At 38.4% G+C, this 12,139-nt stretch overlaps 2 protein-coding genes across 4 annotated transcripts; one reads left to right on the top strand and one right to left on the bottom strand.

Annotated features, from left to right (window-relative positions):
* Positions 1–402: 402 nt before the first annotated feature.
* On the top strand, positions 403–2,603 carry LOC134628010 (mucin-3A). The gene is made up of 7 exons (XM_063474578.1): positions 403–591; positions 1,197–1,261; positions 1,365–1,567; positions 1,700–1,865; positions 2,014–2,178; positions 2,293–2,363; positions 2,503–2,603. Exons 1-7 carry the CDS (start codon positions 403–405, stop codon positions 2,550–2,552), a joined length of 909 nt encoding a protein of 302 aa, XP_063330648.1. The 3' UTR covers positions 2,553–2,603.
* A 2,350-nt stretch (positions 2,604–4,953) lies between these two features.
* On the bottom strand, positions 4,954–11,302 carry errfi1a (ERBB receptor feedback inhibitor 1a). Of its 3 annotated transcripts, none has more exons than XM_063473952.1 (4): positions 11,133–11,302; positions 8,425–8,630; positions 8,177–8,259; positions 4,954–7,918 (listed from the first exon to the last, which is right to left on the bottom strand). In XM_063473952.1, exons 2-4 carry the CDS (start codon positions 8,574–8,576, stop codon positions 6,924–6,926), a joined length of 1,230 nt encoding a protein of 409 aa, XP_063330022.1. In that variant the 5' UTR covers positions 8,577–8,630; positions 11,133–11,302; the 3' UTR covers positions 4,954–6,923. The 3 variants fall into 3 exon arrangements, with proteins under 3 accessions (XP_063330022.1, XP_063330023.1, XP_063330024.1); XM_063473953.1 differs by having other exon boundaries at positions 8,177–8,256; XM_063473954.1 differs by lacking the exon at positions 11,133–11,302 and having other exon boundaries at positions 8,347–8,440.
* Positions 11,303–12,139: the final 837 nt, after the last annotated feature.

The raw sequence follows: 12,139 nt of genomic DNA, 5'->3' as shown, positions 1-12,139 counted from the left end.
TTTACTCCAACATCCCCTGAACAAAGTACTCAAACAGCTATAACAGGCACTAGTACAACAGAGAACAAAACAACAACTCCTGAGACTTCTGAGACAATGACAACCATATATACTGAATCACCAACTCCTTCGATTACAACAATGGCACAAACAGGAACAACACAATCTACAGAGCCTGTCCCACCAGTCACCACTAATGAAATTACTCTAACTACCAGCATGGTCCATTCCACAACAACTGTTTTTCTGACCAGCTCCGAAAGTTCTCCCAGTTCGCCTTCCACATTCACTTCTGAAGCCAGTAGTTTTACTCCAACATCCACTGAACAAAGTACTCAAACATTTGTTACTGGCTCTAGCACAACAGAGAACAAAGGAACAACTACTCAGGCTTCTGAGATAATGACACCCTCACTTCCTGACTCACAAGCTACAGTTGTACAGCCCAACTCAAGCCCTACAGTTCCCAGCCATACATCTTCTTCTTTCTCCTCCTCAACCACATCTGTGACCTATTTAACTGATACATCCACCAGTGAAACAACAACAATTGTAGGCCCAGTCACCAGTCCTCCAACATCGTCAGCAACAGTTAGTTTTTCTTCATCAACTACTCTCTCCACTTCAAATTTGACATCCTCTTTGACAACAATAGTGTGCCAAGATTATTCCTATGGAGACTCATGTTCTTATGGAGAAAACAACACTGTCCCAATCATTGGTGAGGTTTTTCATTTCCTTATAGTTTTTCTTAAAAATAATATATTTTCATTACCTGAAAATGTTTTTTGAATACTTTTTACATACATTGATATTTTGACTTCTTGCGTTATATCTCTGTTTTCTCCCCCACTTTTGCACGTCCAAGGTAAAATGTTTTCATAAATGGCTTTTAAAATTTTTCAATTTTTTGCAGATACTGCACCCGTCCGCAAAGTAAACATTACTTTCAAATTCAACGTCACTTTTATCCAGGCTTTTCTTAATTTAAATTCACCTGAATCACAGATATTCATCAACAAATTAGAAGCACAGGTACAGATAATTTTCTTCATATTTAATATTATGAGTTATTATTTTTAAGTAGTATTACAAAGTATTTTGTAATACAAAAAATATAAAATTATTTAAATCTTTTATCTGACATGTTGCATAATCCCTTCTGTCCTTTTTTTTTTTTTTTTTTTTTTTTACAGCTCAGAAGCCTGTGTAGAGAAGCAGACCCCCAGGCCTATAAAACAGTTAAAGTCATCAATTTAAGGTACATTTTCCCTCAGCATTTATTAAACTATTTTTTACATTAATTATTACCTTTTAAGAAAGAGATAGCTGTTTTCTTATAACATTTCTACCTTTTTTTGTAGTAAAGGAAGTGTTGTTGCAAAGAGCGTGGCGGAGTATCAGTATCAAAACAATGAAACTCAAATCGAGTTTATTAACACTAATCTTAGTGTGGTTTTGAGGAATATCCTACAAAATAAAAATAACCTCAACAAAATTTCTTTGGCCTTTGGTAATCAAAGTGTGGAGTTAAATGATCTCACCTTTGAGGCACCTGCAATTACTAGTAAGTGTGTTGTATGTTGTTCTAAATGTAAAGCACAATCAGCCATTCTTTATCCATTTTCTTTTTCGAATTTCTCCTGTTTATTTTACATTATAATATGTTGAATATATATATTTTTTTGAAATCTTGTAGATATCACAGAGTTGGAGCCTTTTATTAACTGCACTCGGTTTGCTAATTACACTGCTGAGATTAGTAATGGTCAATGGCAGTGTGTTGGACCATGCAAAAAAAACCCTGATTACTGCAATGGACACGGACAATGTTTAAATGACATTTACACAGGCTCAGTCTGCAGGTAATAAAATATCTATCTATCTATCTATCTATCTATCTATCTATCTATCTATCTATCTATCTATCTATCTATCTATCTAGTTTTCTGACTCAAGTTTTTTTTTTTTGTCAAAACTATTTTTATTAAACCTCTTTTGAATTTTACCCAGGTGCTACGAAACCAGCCTGGAGCAGTTTTATGGTCCACAATGTGACCTTTTCCGCCGAGGTCCAGGTTTCTATGGAGCACTGTTTGGCTCACTCGCAGTAGCGCTCCTGCTCTTGATTATAATCGTCATCGCTGTCATTGTCAAAAGGAGACATGCGTATACTTGGTGGGTTATGATCCCTTCTGCGCGTTTTCCTATAATGTACTCTGGAAAAAAATTGCTTTTTGTGTTCAGTCATTGAGTAAAAACACAAACAAGCATCCTTCTTTTCTTTTTTAGGAAAAGGAGCACCTCTCAGAGGAGAAGATTGTCTTTTCTTGAGGAAGATTTCTTTGACTTCACTGATACGGGTATGTCTTACTCTAATTACTATCAAATTCAGAGATTTATTATAAAAATTATTTATGATTAGTTATTAATAATGCAATAATTATTTTAAACTATTTTTCAGCAATGATTAAAAATATGATTTTTGACTTTGTCTTTCAGGAATTCCCAACTTGGGACTGGCAGGCACTTATAGATCAGAAAACATTTAGAAACTGATATATTCATTATATTATATAAAATTAAGCAATTAGTTACTGTTTTAATCGCTAATAATCTTACTTAAAGATCAGTAAGAACTATCATCTTTTAATTTTAAAACATTTTGAAGTTGTTGTGCTATTTATCATTTATTTATAAGAACTTAAATTTAATGTATATGTTTTTGCACGTATATTATTTTCCACACCAACATATCATGGAGCACCATTTCTCTTTTTATCCTCTCTTGACATATCTTTCTCAGCACTGTTCAAATAGTAAAAATAATAATAAATCTCTTTTAACCTGAAGTTTTTGCCTGGAAAATCTACATTTTCTGAATGCACAAACTGAGAAACCCACTGTATTATCTATAGATAATTTTGTTAAATAACAAGTTAATTTTGTCTTTAGTGTTATGAAACAATATGCAATATAGGCTAGCTACTGCTTATACTCTATGATATATCTCTATTGAGCTTGTTACAATTAACATCTAACCGTAGTGAAACACAAAAATGTTTACTGTAGCGTTCAAATACACACATTTGTACATTTGTAAACATCTGTCCAGTTAAAATGTTACACGGTATCTATGCAATGGTTTTACTGTATCAGATAGGTGTTTCTGATTTTTGTTCGTTTTTGTTTTTTTAAACAGCATCTCTATTTTTATCCACTTAAAAAAAAAAAAACTTTGACACCCCAACAAGAAAATAATCCAGTATAGGGCTCTGCAGGTGACTGTGGACTGCTGCCCACAGTCACCTGCCACTAGATGGCATAGATGTGCTAATTTTAAGTGTTTCGCTTTTGAAGAATATAAGACACACAGACCATGGCCTTTAATGGAATTTTAAGATGTTTTTTTTTTTTTCATAGAAGGGAAATCAAACTACTTTTGCATGTATTTGCAGCTGATTCATAATAGAAAAACAAACTTAACTTTGGTTCTTTTGACATAAGCCTTTGATTTGGTTTTGTCTCCACCTAGTGCCTCAATAGAGGTGGTACACTGAGCAAGTCCTTTACCTTTGCTTGATGTTCTATATTTCCTACACAGGTACTGTGACCTGAATAAAATTTAACCAGCAGCACTGCAGCCTGAGTTAAATATTTACAAATCACCTCACAGCAAACGATAAGAAAAGTTAGGCCTAAACATGAAGTTAATGCAAACAATGGAACTTATTTTTTAGTCTAGCTTCATGGTTTTTGTTTTGTGTGTGTATGTGCGTTCCTCTGTGTGATGGAGTAGAATATGACACACAATCCATACTTCTCCATCCTCTCTTGAAAATACATGAGATTGTGGATAGTCTAGCTATAGATATACTGCATCATCAGAACTTCTCCAATATGACCATTGCTACTTTTTATTTCTATAGTATACCAGCAAAGTAGAATTTGTATAGCAATTAAGGGAATAATTACAAAAGTCATAATATTTTTATCACAGAAATTAGTTTATTTCACTCATTAATGCCTCCGGAGTGCCAGAGTTCAATCAATTGAGGCAGGAAATGTATTTGATGAGAAACTGAAAGGTAAGCCCTGCATATTGTATGTTTGAGGGGGAGAAAGGGGTCAAAATTTAATGGAGAGAAAAAAAATAGAACTTTCAGGATCTCTTTTGTTCCAGTTTCTATGAAATTGTGGCTATAGAGAGAAACATAAGTCTTGTGTCCATTATGACTTAATACATTTGTGACTTGTAGTGCCACTAAAGGGAAAGGATCTTAGAAAATTGATTAATAAACTATGTTCAATCTGAGTGCAAACCGGTCTTCCTGTTAATTTACCCATTTTTTTTTTTGTCTTTCTTGCCTCCAGCAATTATTTTAAAAGCGCAGTGTGTCTTTCTTTGGTAGCTATAGTCAACACGCATGCTGTTGCTTAGTAACTCACCTAAGAACAAAGTGAAAAGGTTTTCAGGTGGCCTAGACAACTTAACTTAAACTGTCACCTTTTGTTTCATTGAGAGAAGTCACTGTCTTAAGCAAATCAGCAGAAATACAAATCACTAAGGTCTCCGCCAGTATTGTAATTGGAGCTGAACTGCGGCTTATTTAGTAATTATTTGACCTCTAATGGGGTTCACTGTGGTTTTGGCTCCACGCCTTACCACAAGGATTCAAATCGAGAATAAAACACTTGTAACATTGTTAAAAGGGCTTTAAAAGCAGTGGGTGCAAAGCCCGCTGCCAAGGAACGATGAAGCAATCGTGCAGGAGGAAATTTAGTTATAACCAGGAAGAGGAAGGCATTCTACTGTACACCTGTCACTCTTCTTTCTCTGGATCGAAGCCAGTCACAATAAAGTACACCATGAGGGCGTGTGGGTGATAAAACAGGCCAAACAGCTGAGTTGAGAGTTCACTCTTGACAGATTCAAGACAGGACGAAGCAAGCTTATAAATAAGTCACTTTATTATTGCTTTCTTTTTAAAGACTATATACTTATCAACTATTCATAATAACAAATGGAGTTGTTAAATACTGTACACAGCATACTGAACTCTCCCAGTGCATGTCTTCGCCACAGCAGAGTGTTATCTCTTGATAAACTAGTCTTCATTCTGTTTTAACATTTCTAATAAGACATATGAATACCTTAAGATTAAATAGTTTGTTTTTTTGTGTATGATGTAAACATTTTTCCAAACATTTAAGTCAAAAGCAACATTGTGTTGGTAAGATATGTGAACAGAAGGAAGAGAAAAAAAAAAGATACTTCAATGACCGATTGACCTTAGCAGTTATTTGTTTCCCAAACTGAACACCGTGTTTGATACCAAGGGTTACTTCAAAACATGTGCTACATTTTCTATATCATCCTGACGCCTTGTGGATAATGTACAACAATTAAAAAAAAAAAAAAAATCATACATTTTGTAGGCTGCCAGCAGCCAAAGTCTTTCAGACCACACCCACTGCAATCATGTAAGGCAGGAATGCATGTGCAGAACAGGAAAGTCTGTGTCAGGTAGGTAAACCCTGTACTGTCTTTGTAATGCATTTGTATTAACAGATTAGTCAAACATCTCTCATCTAAAATCTATTTCATCTAAAATCTCCATATTAGGATATCCGGTTAGAACAGATTTTGCATTTGAATTCATTGTCTTTTTCTACAAGTGTTAGGTCACATATGGAGCCGTTACCTCATCGCTCGTGGATTACAATTTCAAATTTCACCTTTGAACACAATTTAAAGCAGGGAGTTGGTAAAGGTATAAGGATAATATCAAAGTGAGGTAGTACTTGAGGCAAATTTGTTTCAAGCAATGACTCACAGCTTGACCAGAAAAAAAAAAGGAAGAAAAAGAAGTAGCTTCAATTGGAAGAACAGCACACATTCGCTGACAGTCAACAGACCAATTCCTGTGCAATAAAACAGATCTGGAGACTGACAGAAATAAATCAAATGTGTGCACTTCTTAGAAGGCTCTACTAAAAAGCGGGCACTGCTAACAAGTGTTGCACAGTAACAAGCATTGTTGACAATTTTTTACTAATTAAACACTTTTCCCAACTGCTGTTCACATGCACATATGCGCAAACACGTCCACTGCACATACACACACAAATACACTCAAGACGCTACACCATACTCAGCTGCACTGGACAATCCAAAAGAAATATGGTTAGCTAGTAGTAATGAACCCACCTACTAGTACAAAATGTACCATGACAATGTGCCATATGGGGTGAAAAAACAAACAACAAAACAAAACATAACACAAATTTACTTTGAAGTAGTCAGCCTGAGTAAGACTGACACTACATCAAGGCGCGAAACCCATATCAGTATTGATATAATAGCAAACAGAATCGGCACGTGCTAGAATCCTTCATTTTGTTATAAATTCATTGGGCTTGTATTTAGACTTCATATGTTAAGTGATACATGGTTACATTACTGACCTTTTTGTCCCTTGTGAGATGCAAAAGCACCATCAAAAAGCCCCAGTGCATCTCACAAAACATCCACACCACATCAGACACAAAACACTGAGCACACAAGGTACAAGGCCCGCTTGTACTTTCTGACTGTACCACATCTTTAGTAAAACAGAGCAAAATATTGAATGTCATAAAATTAAAATATATTAAAAAAAAAATAAACTATAGACTGTTGAACTTTGCCCACAATCTTAGACATGGTTTTCACAGAAAATATCTTTTCAATATTACCAGTAACTGTACACAGTGCGCAAATACCCTGTGTGTTCAAAATACATAAGGGGTATTACAAAAAGAAAAAAGAAAAAAGGTAAAAGCAGCAGTTTAAAAAGGTTGTTGGTGTCCAATTTCACCATTTTGTCAAGTGGGTTTTGCGCATGTACAGTATAGTCTTCTATTACTTCCACAAAAACTTTTCAAACAAAATCCACCTGTGCTTTCTTTCTGGTGTGGCAGTCACAAGGCGAGTCTGCAAAAGGAGACCGCTGAGGCAGAAGGTAGTAATGTGTAGTGCTGGCCTTCTTGCCATTCTCCATAATAGGAAGGATACATGGGGAGCCCTCACTGTTCTGTCTCTGTAAACTCCGACCGCTTACATACTTAGGATCTGGTGCAAAGCTTTGGGTTGGGGGCATCACCCCATTAGTGTATGTTGGGAGGCTCTTAGGGCTGGGAGTGCGGGAGCTGCCTGTGGGGCCTCTTGGAGGCAGTTTGGGTGGTTTGTCCTCATCGCTGTAAGCCCCAGATGAGACTTCTGCTGACCAGCGCCTGCAATCTGTCTTGACGTTACGTGGAGGTATAGGAGGGGGAACCTCTTTTTTATCCATATTGTTGGGGTACCTTTTTGGGCATGTGGGTCGTGGCAGCTTGTGTAAAGATCCAGCTGGTCCAGAGAGAGAGCGTCGTAGCCTCCTCTGAGCGGGTCTTTCCTGTGGCTGCTGCTCATACTGTTCCCGTACTTCTTGCGGAGGATTTGCCTGATGGTGCTGTTGGGGTTGCTGCGGGCTTTGCGGTCCTAATGGCCCATCGTAGTAAGCGTAGTTAATCTGCCCACAGTCCCTGAAGCTCCTTCGGTGAGATAGAGGATTTCTAAAAGCTGATTTAGAAAATTGATCAGACACCAGGCGGCAGCTGTCGTCTGAACTTGTGAAAAATTCTACCTCACTGTCCATAGCCTGCTCATGGGAGATATCTGTCTGTGGGGGAATAGGGGGTAGAGGCTTAGAGCATCTGCTAGGTGTCTGTGGTGGGCTGTTCAACTCGTTAAATGACAGCCTCTGGAACGAGGGGACCACCTGGTCATCATCAGCAGGACTTGGGGTGGAAGGTTCATTGCTGGAGGACAGGAAGAGTTGGGAAGGCCGGGGATTCTTTGAGAGTAATCTCTGTGGGTTGGGACTGTGTTTATGTCCTGCCAAAAAAGTAAGTTGAAAAAATAATAACCATCAGACAAGTGGCAGATTGATAAATAATTAAAGTAAATTAAAGACAATAAAAATCTAATACTATACTACTACACTGACTTTATAATATTCAGGTTACAACAATATGTCCAGTATGTGAAATAACAAACAATGAAAGAGAATTCATGCAATGCAGCATTTGTGTAGTTTAAAAGGTACATCCTGTATGAAAAAGAAAGAAAAGGAAATAAAGATATTTAACTTACTCTCATAACTTGGAGGTGGCCCCTTTTGCTGGGCACGATAGCTGTGATCTATGTTTGCCCTGTCCATACTGAAGTAGAAGCTGCTAGAAAAGAAGAATGACATTTCAGAACAGCAGTGCTTCATCACAGAAATGTGACATATTGAAATTAACAGAAAATGTAAGACTAACCTGAACCATGCAACTTCAACATGACATGCACATCCTTTTCTAAAGTCTTTCTCTAATGAAGTGCACCACAACACTCACTTGTCCAGTACATGGCGATCGCTCCAGGAGGGTTTAGATCCAGCCATGCTGTGACAGTAGCTGCCCCGGAGAAAGGGGTTTTCTATGGGAAAAGAGATCTCCTGGGCAGTCAGGCCCACTGTGGACATGCTCCAGGCACCCTCGGGTCGCATCAAAGCCAGGAAACACTCAGATCGCCCGGCTGGCTGCCCCTGCTTCTGGTGTACCTATATTAAAAAACAGCCATGAATGAATTTGGCAAAAAAATAAATAAATAAAATCAAAAGTAGGTCAAGTGAAACAGATCATCGTATAGGACACTAAAAAACACTCTAAAAGCAGAGCCAGGTGATTCTCATTAGACCAGATATTTAATAATGGCTTTTGGGTGACAACAATTTCCTATGGCCTTCAGGACACTGGTGTCCGAGCACACCTGGAGAACGTGCCTTTCAAAATGTTCTATTCACAGTATTCCTCATTCAAAGCATGAAAGCAATAGATGGTGGAGAAAAAAAAATTTTCACTACTGGTCATGTCTGCTTTTGTAGACCTGAATTAAATGGCATGTAAACACACTTGCTGTGGGTTTGGAGAACCAGTGTAGAACTACTTTATCACAAAAGGATTCTGACATGAAATCGAAGGTAAACACAGGTGTTACTAACATACGATTTAGATCTTGCATCATAATAGAAGAGGACCTTCATTAAAGTCATTGCTAACACATTGTGTCAAAACATGCTATGAAAAAGTTGTATTGCCCTCCATGTTTTACATTTTATTTACCGTGTTAGTACAAAGGTGTAGCTGTGTCAGCTGAAAACAAAAGAAGAAAAAATACACCCATTTTTTTTTTTCCTATAGAGAGGTACTGAGCTTTACATTTCACCTGTGGCTTGCAAACTCCATGAGCCTGAGTTCATCATTGCATTCATGGGTGTGAACTGTGTAACCAACTTTCGAATTTCAATTTCTACAGACTGTGTCGCTTAATAAGTTTAGTTTATTTTAAAACTGGACTGTGCCGTGCTGGCGTGTTGCAATCCTGTTCCTCTTGAACAGGAAAGTTCAAGGGGGCTCCTCCTGTTACCACAGATATACCTGATGTTGCAAGAACGCCCCCACGCCAAATGAACTGAATGCTCGTGTCATGTCAACTATGTGTCAGGGCTGTATAAACAATGTGTACATTATTCAAAGGGGGAGTAATCTAATATTTCTGGGGCATACATAGAGTAAATGCAAAATAAATGGCCTCAAACAGAGTTTAAATGTTTCAACTGGGTTTCAGTCTCAAGTGGAGAAAGCTTAGAAAGTCATAAAATGTGTTTTAGATGAGCCTTAAAAATAGTGCATCAGGGGTGAGCGCAGTTCCTCTTTGTTGCATGGCTGAGTTTAATTAGACGTCATTATTACACGATTACAATGCATCCTCCAAATCATCTCTTCTGGAAACTACTAAAGAGGTGCATGCACAGCTAGAGCCACACTGTCCTCCTGACAATGTAGGAGTGATGACTAAAAAGAACACGGCTCCCTCGTTCCTGGTCTCTTATGAGCCATATTTATGTGTTAGCCTGACAGCTGGAGAGAAACAAAGCTCTAAAACAACAGGAAGCCTGAGCCATCAGTCTGAGCCAAACTGCCCAAGAAGGCATGCAATCCCCCTGGCCAGGGCCATCGATTCGGTTCGGCGGGGACGGGAAGCAACATGATCCTTGATAATGAACCCCCAGGGGCTTGTGCTTCCTCTTGCAACAGGTGCAAAGACAGTTCATCCTGGCGGTTAACCATATTAGCATTTACAGGCAACAGGATTACACAAATGATGTAGTCATGCAGATGTCCAAGTCGGTTAAGTCAGATAATCCGACTGGAGAATGTGGGCCTTCTTATGGTCAAATGTGACTTATCTGTTTATACAATATGAAGACAAGCCAAGGCTGAGTACGAAGACAACTCAGTGGCAGTGGGCTCGAGAAAGGAGCTTCCTAGTGATGTAAAACACCACCGGTTTGCCTTGAATTCAAGCTTATGGCCGTCACGCTCAGGCCTTGACAGGAGTTCACACCCCGCTCACGACACCCCTGCAGCGGTTTCCGAGCAACCATACTCGCTCTACCTGTGCTGCAAGCAAACAGCGCGCACACCCCCTCACTTTACCGGATTGAGATAATAATGCTTAAAAGCCCTCCAGCAGGCAGGTGACTCACGCCACAACACACAGTCAGCTATTTGGCAATGATGATACACAGTGAATTGTATTTCCCTTTTGTTTAAGAGGAAAAGACCTAAATTAATATTGCAGCCTAAGAATTAAAGAGAACGATTATATAACTTCTGTGCCACTGCAGACCTATAAAGAGTATAAAACACGTATCCTTTATAGTTATCAGTATAGACAAACATATATAGATACATATTCACACGTTTCCCTCCGTTTTTTTGTTTAGATTATGATATTGTTAGTTTTTAAATCATTTTGCTCTGGACTAAGTTGTTCCTCTTAGTATACGGCTCTGTCAGTGAAAAACAATCAAAAACAACCATAAGATATAGAAATAAAAATAAAATGAAATAAAAAAAAAAAATCCGAATAAGCTCTCAAGTTGCATTAAGCAATTGTGTCTGCCGTGCTGGCACCGACATACAAAACAACAGACAGACAAGACATGGATCCACACAGTGGCTCTAAACAGACATTTCAATTCACTTTTTGAACTCACCTAATTCACTTCGCAGTTCTCTCCGCTGACTGACCCCTAAAGTCCTCTTTGGTAAAATGCAGCGCCTCAGTTTATTTCGGGGTTTGATTTGAGTCTGTAATCTTCAGTTTTCTGTTGCATCAGGAACAGGTCGCCAAAGACTTGGCGACACTCAGGCATTACTGTGACACTTCTAGATAAGTCTACTAGTCTATTGTATTGAGCTATCTCTTATAGGCTCACTACACTGGCAACCCAGTGGCTCCGCCTTCCTTAAAGCCACAGGCTTCCTTTCCACCAGTCTGCAGTGTGCATGAAGCACAGAAAACCGAGTGCATATGGACTGCATGTCAGCCTTGAATATATCTAAAAGACTTAACATAGGTTGACTTATGTGATGCAGTGAAAGTCTGCAGGGCTCCATATATCTCTGGACAGAGCAGGTTTGAAATCAAGGTGAAGTCAGGTGATAAACTGTCCCACTGGGACACATTTATCACACAATGAATAAATGCAACCATGGTTCAGTTAATGATACATTTTCCCCAGAACGTTTAGAAAAAGTATACATAAACTAAAGTTAAAGCCGTAAACTTACTGGTGCCAGACTAAAATGCCATCTTGCAAGTTCTGCCTTTTAAAACTTTCAGTTCAATGACCTGTGTTATACCGTACTATAAAAGGTGTCATCTTTGCTGTTTCATAAACAATAGACTGCGCCAAAAGTAAGCTGTGCAGATCTGCACGAAGACAGAGGCAGTAATAGGGATGGCTTCAGAGTGGATAACACAAACAGTAGGCAAAGAAACAAAGCCAGAACCCCTCTTATCTCTGCAGTAATTCTCCTGCCAGCTGAATGGGGCTCAGATGGTTTAGCTACTCATTTATCAGATCACCCTGGGCATTTTCGTTCAGCAGGACCTGTTCTCTATTTACCTGAGATAATGCTCCCATCAGTCGCTGAGGAAAGGCAACAAGTTCAATATTCTACAGTTTTTCTTGTTATGGAAATACATGAGTAATCTTGA

This window comes from Pelmatolapia mariae, linkage group LG5, assembly GCF_036321145.2.
Source record: "Pelmatolapia mariae isolate MD_Pm_ZW linkage group LG5, Pm_UMD_F_2, whole genome shotgun sequence".
NCBI lineage: Eukaryota > Metazoa > Chordata > Actinopteri > Cichliformes > Cichlidae > Pelmatolapia > Pelmatolapia mariae.
The sequence above is the reverse complement of the archived record's forward strand: the minus strand, read 5'-3'. Positions and strand labels throughout refer to the sequence as shown.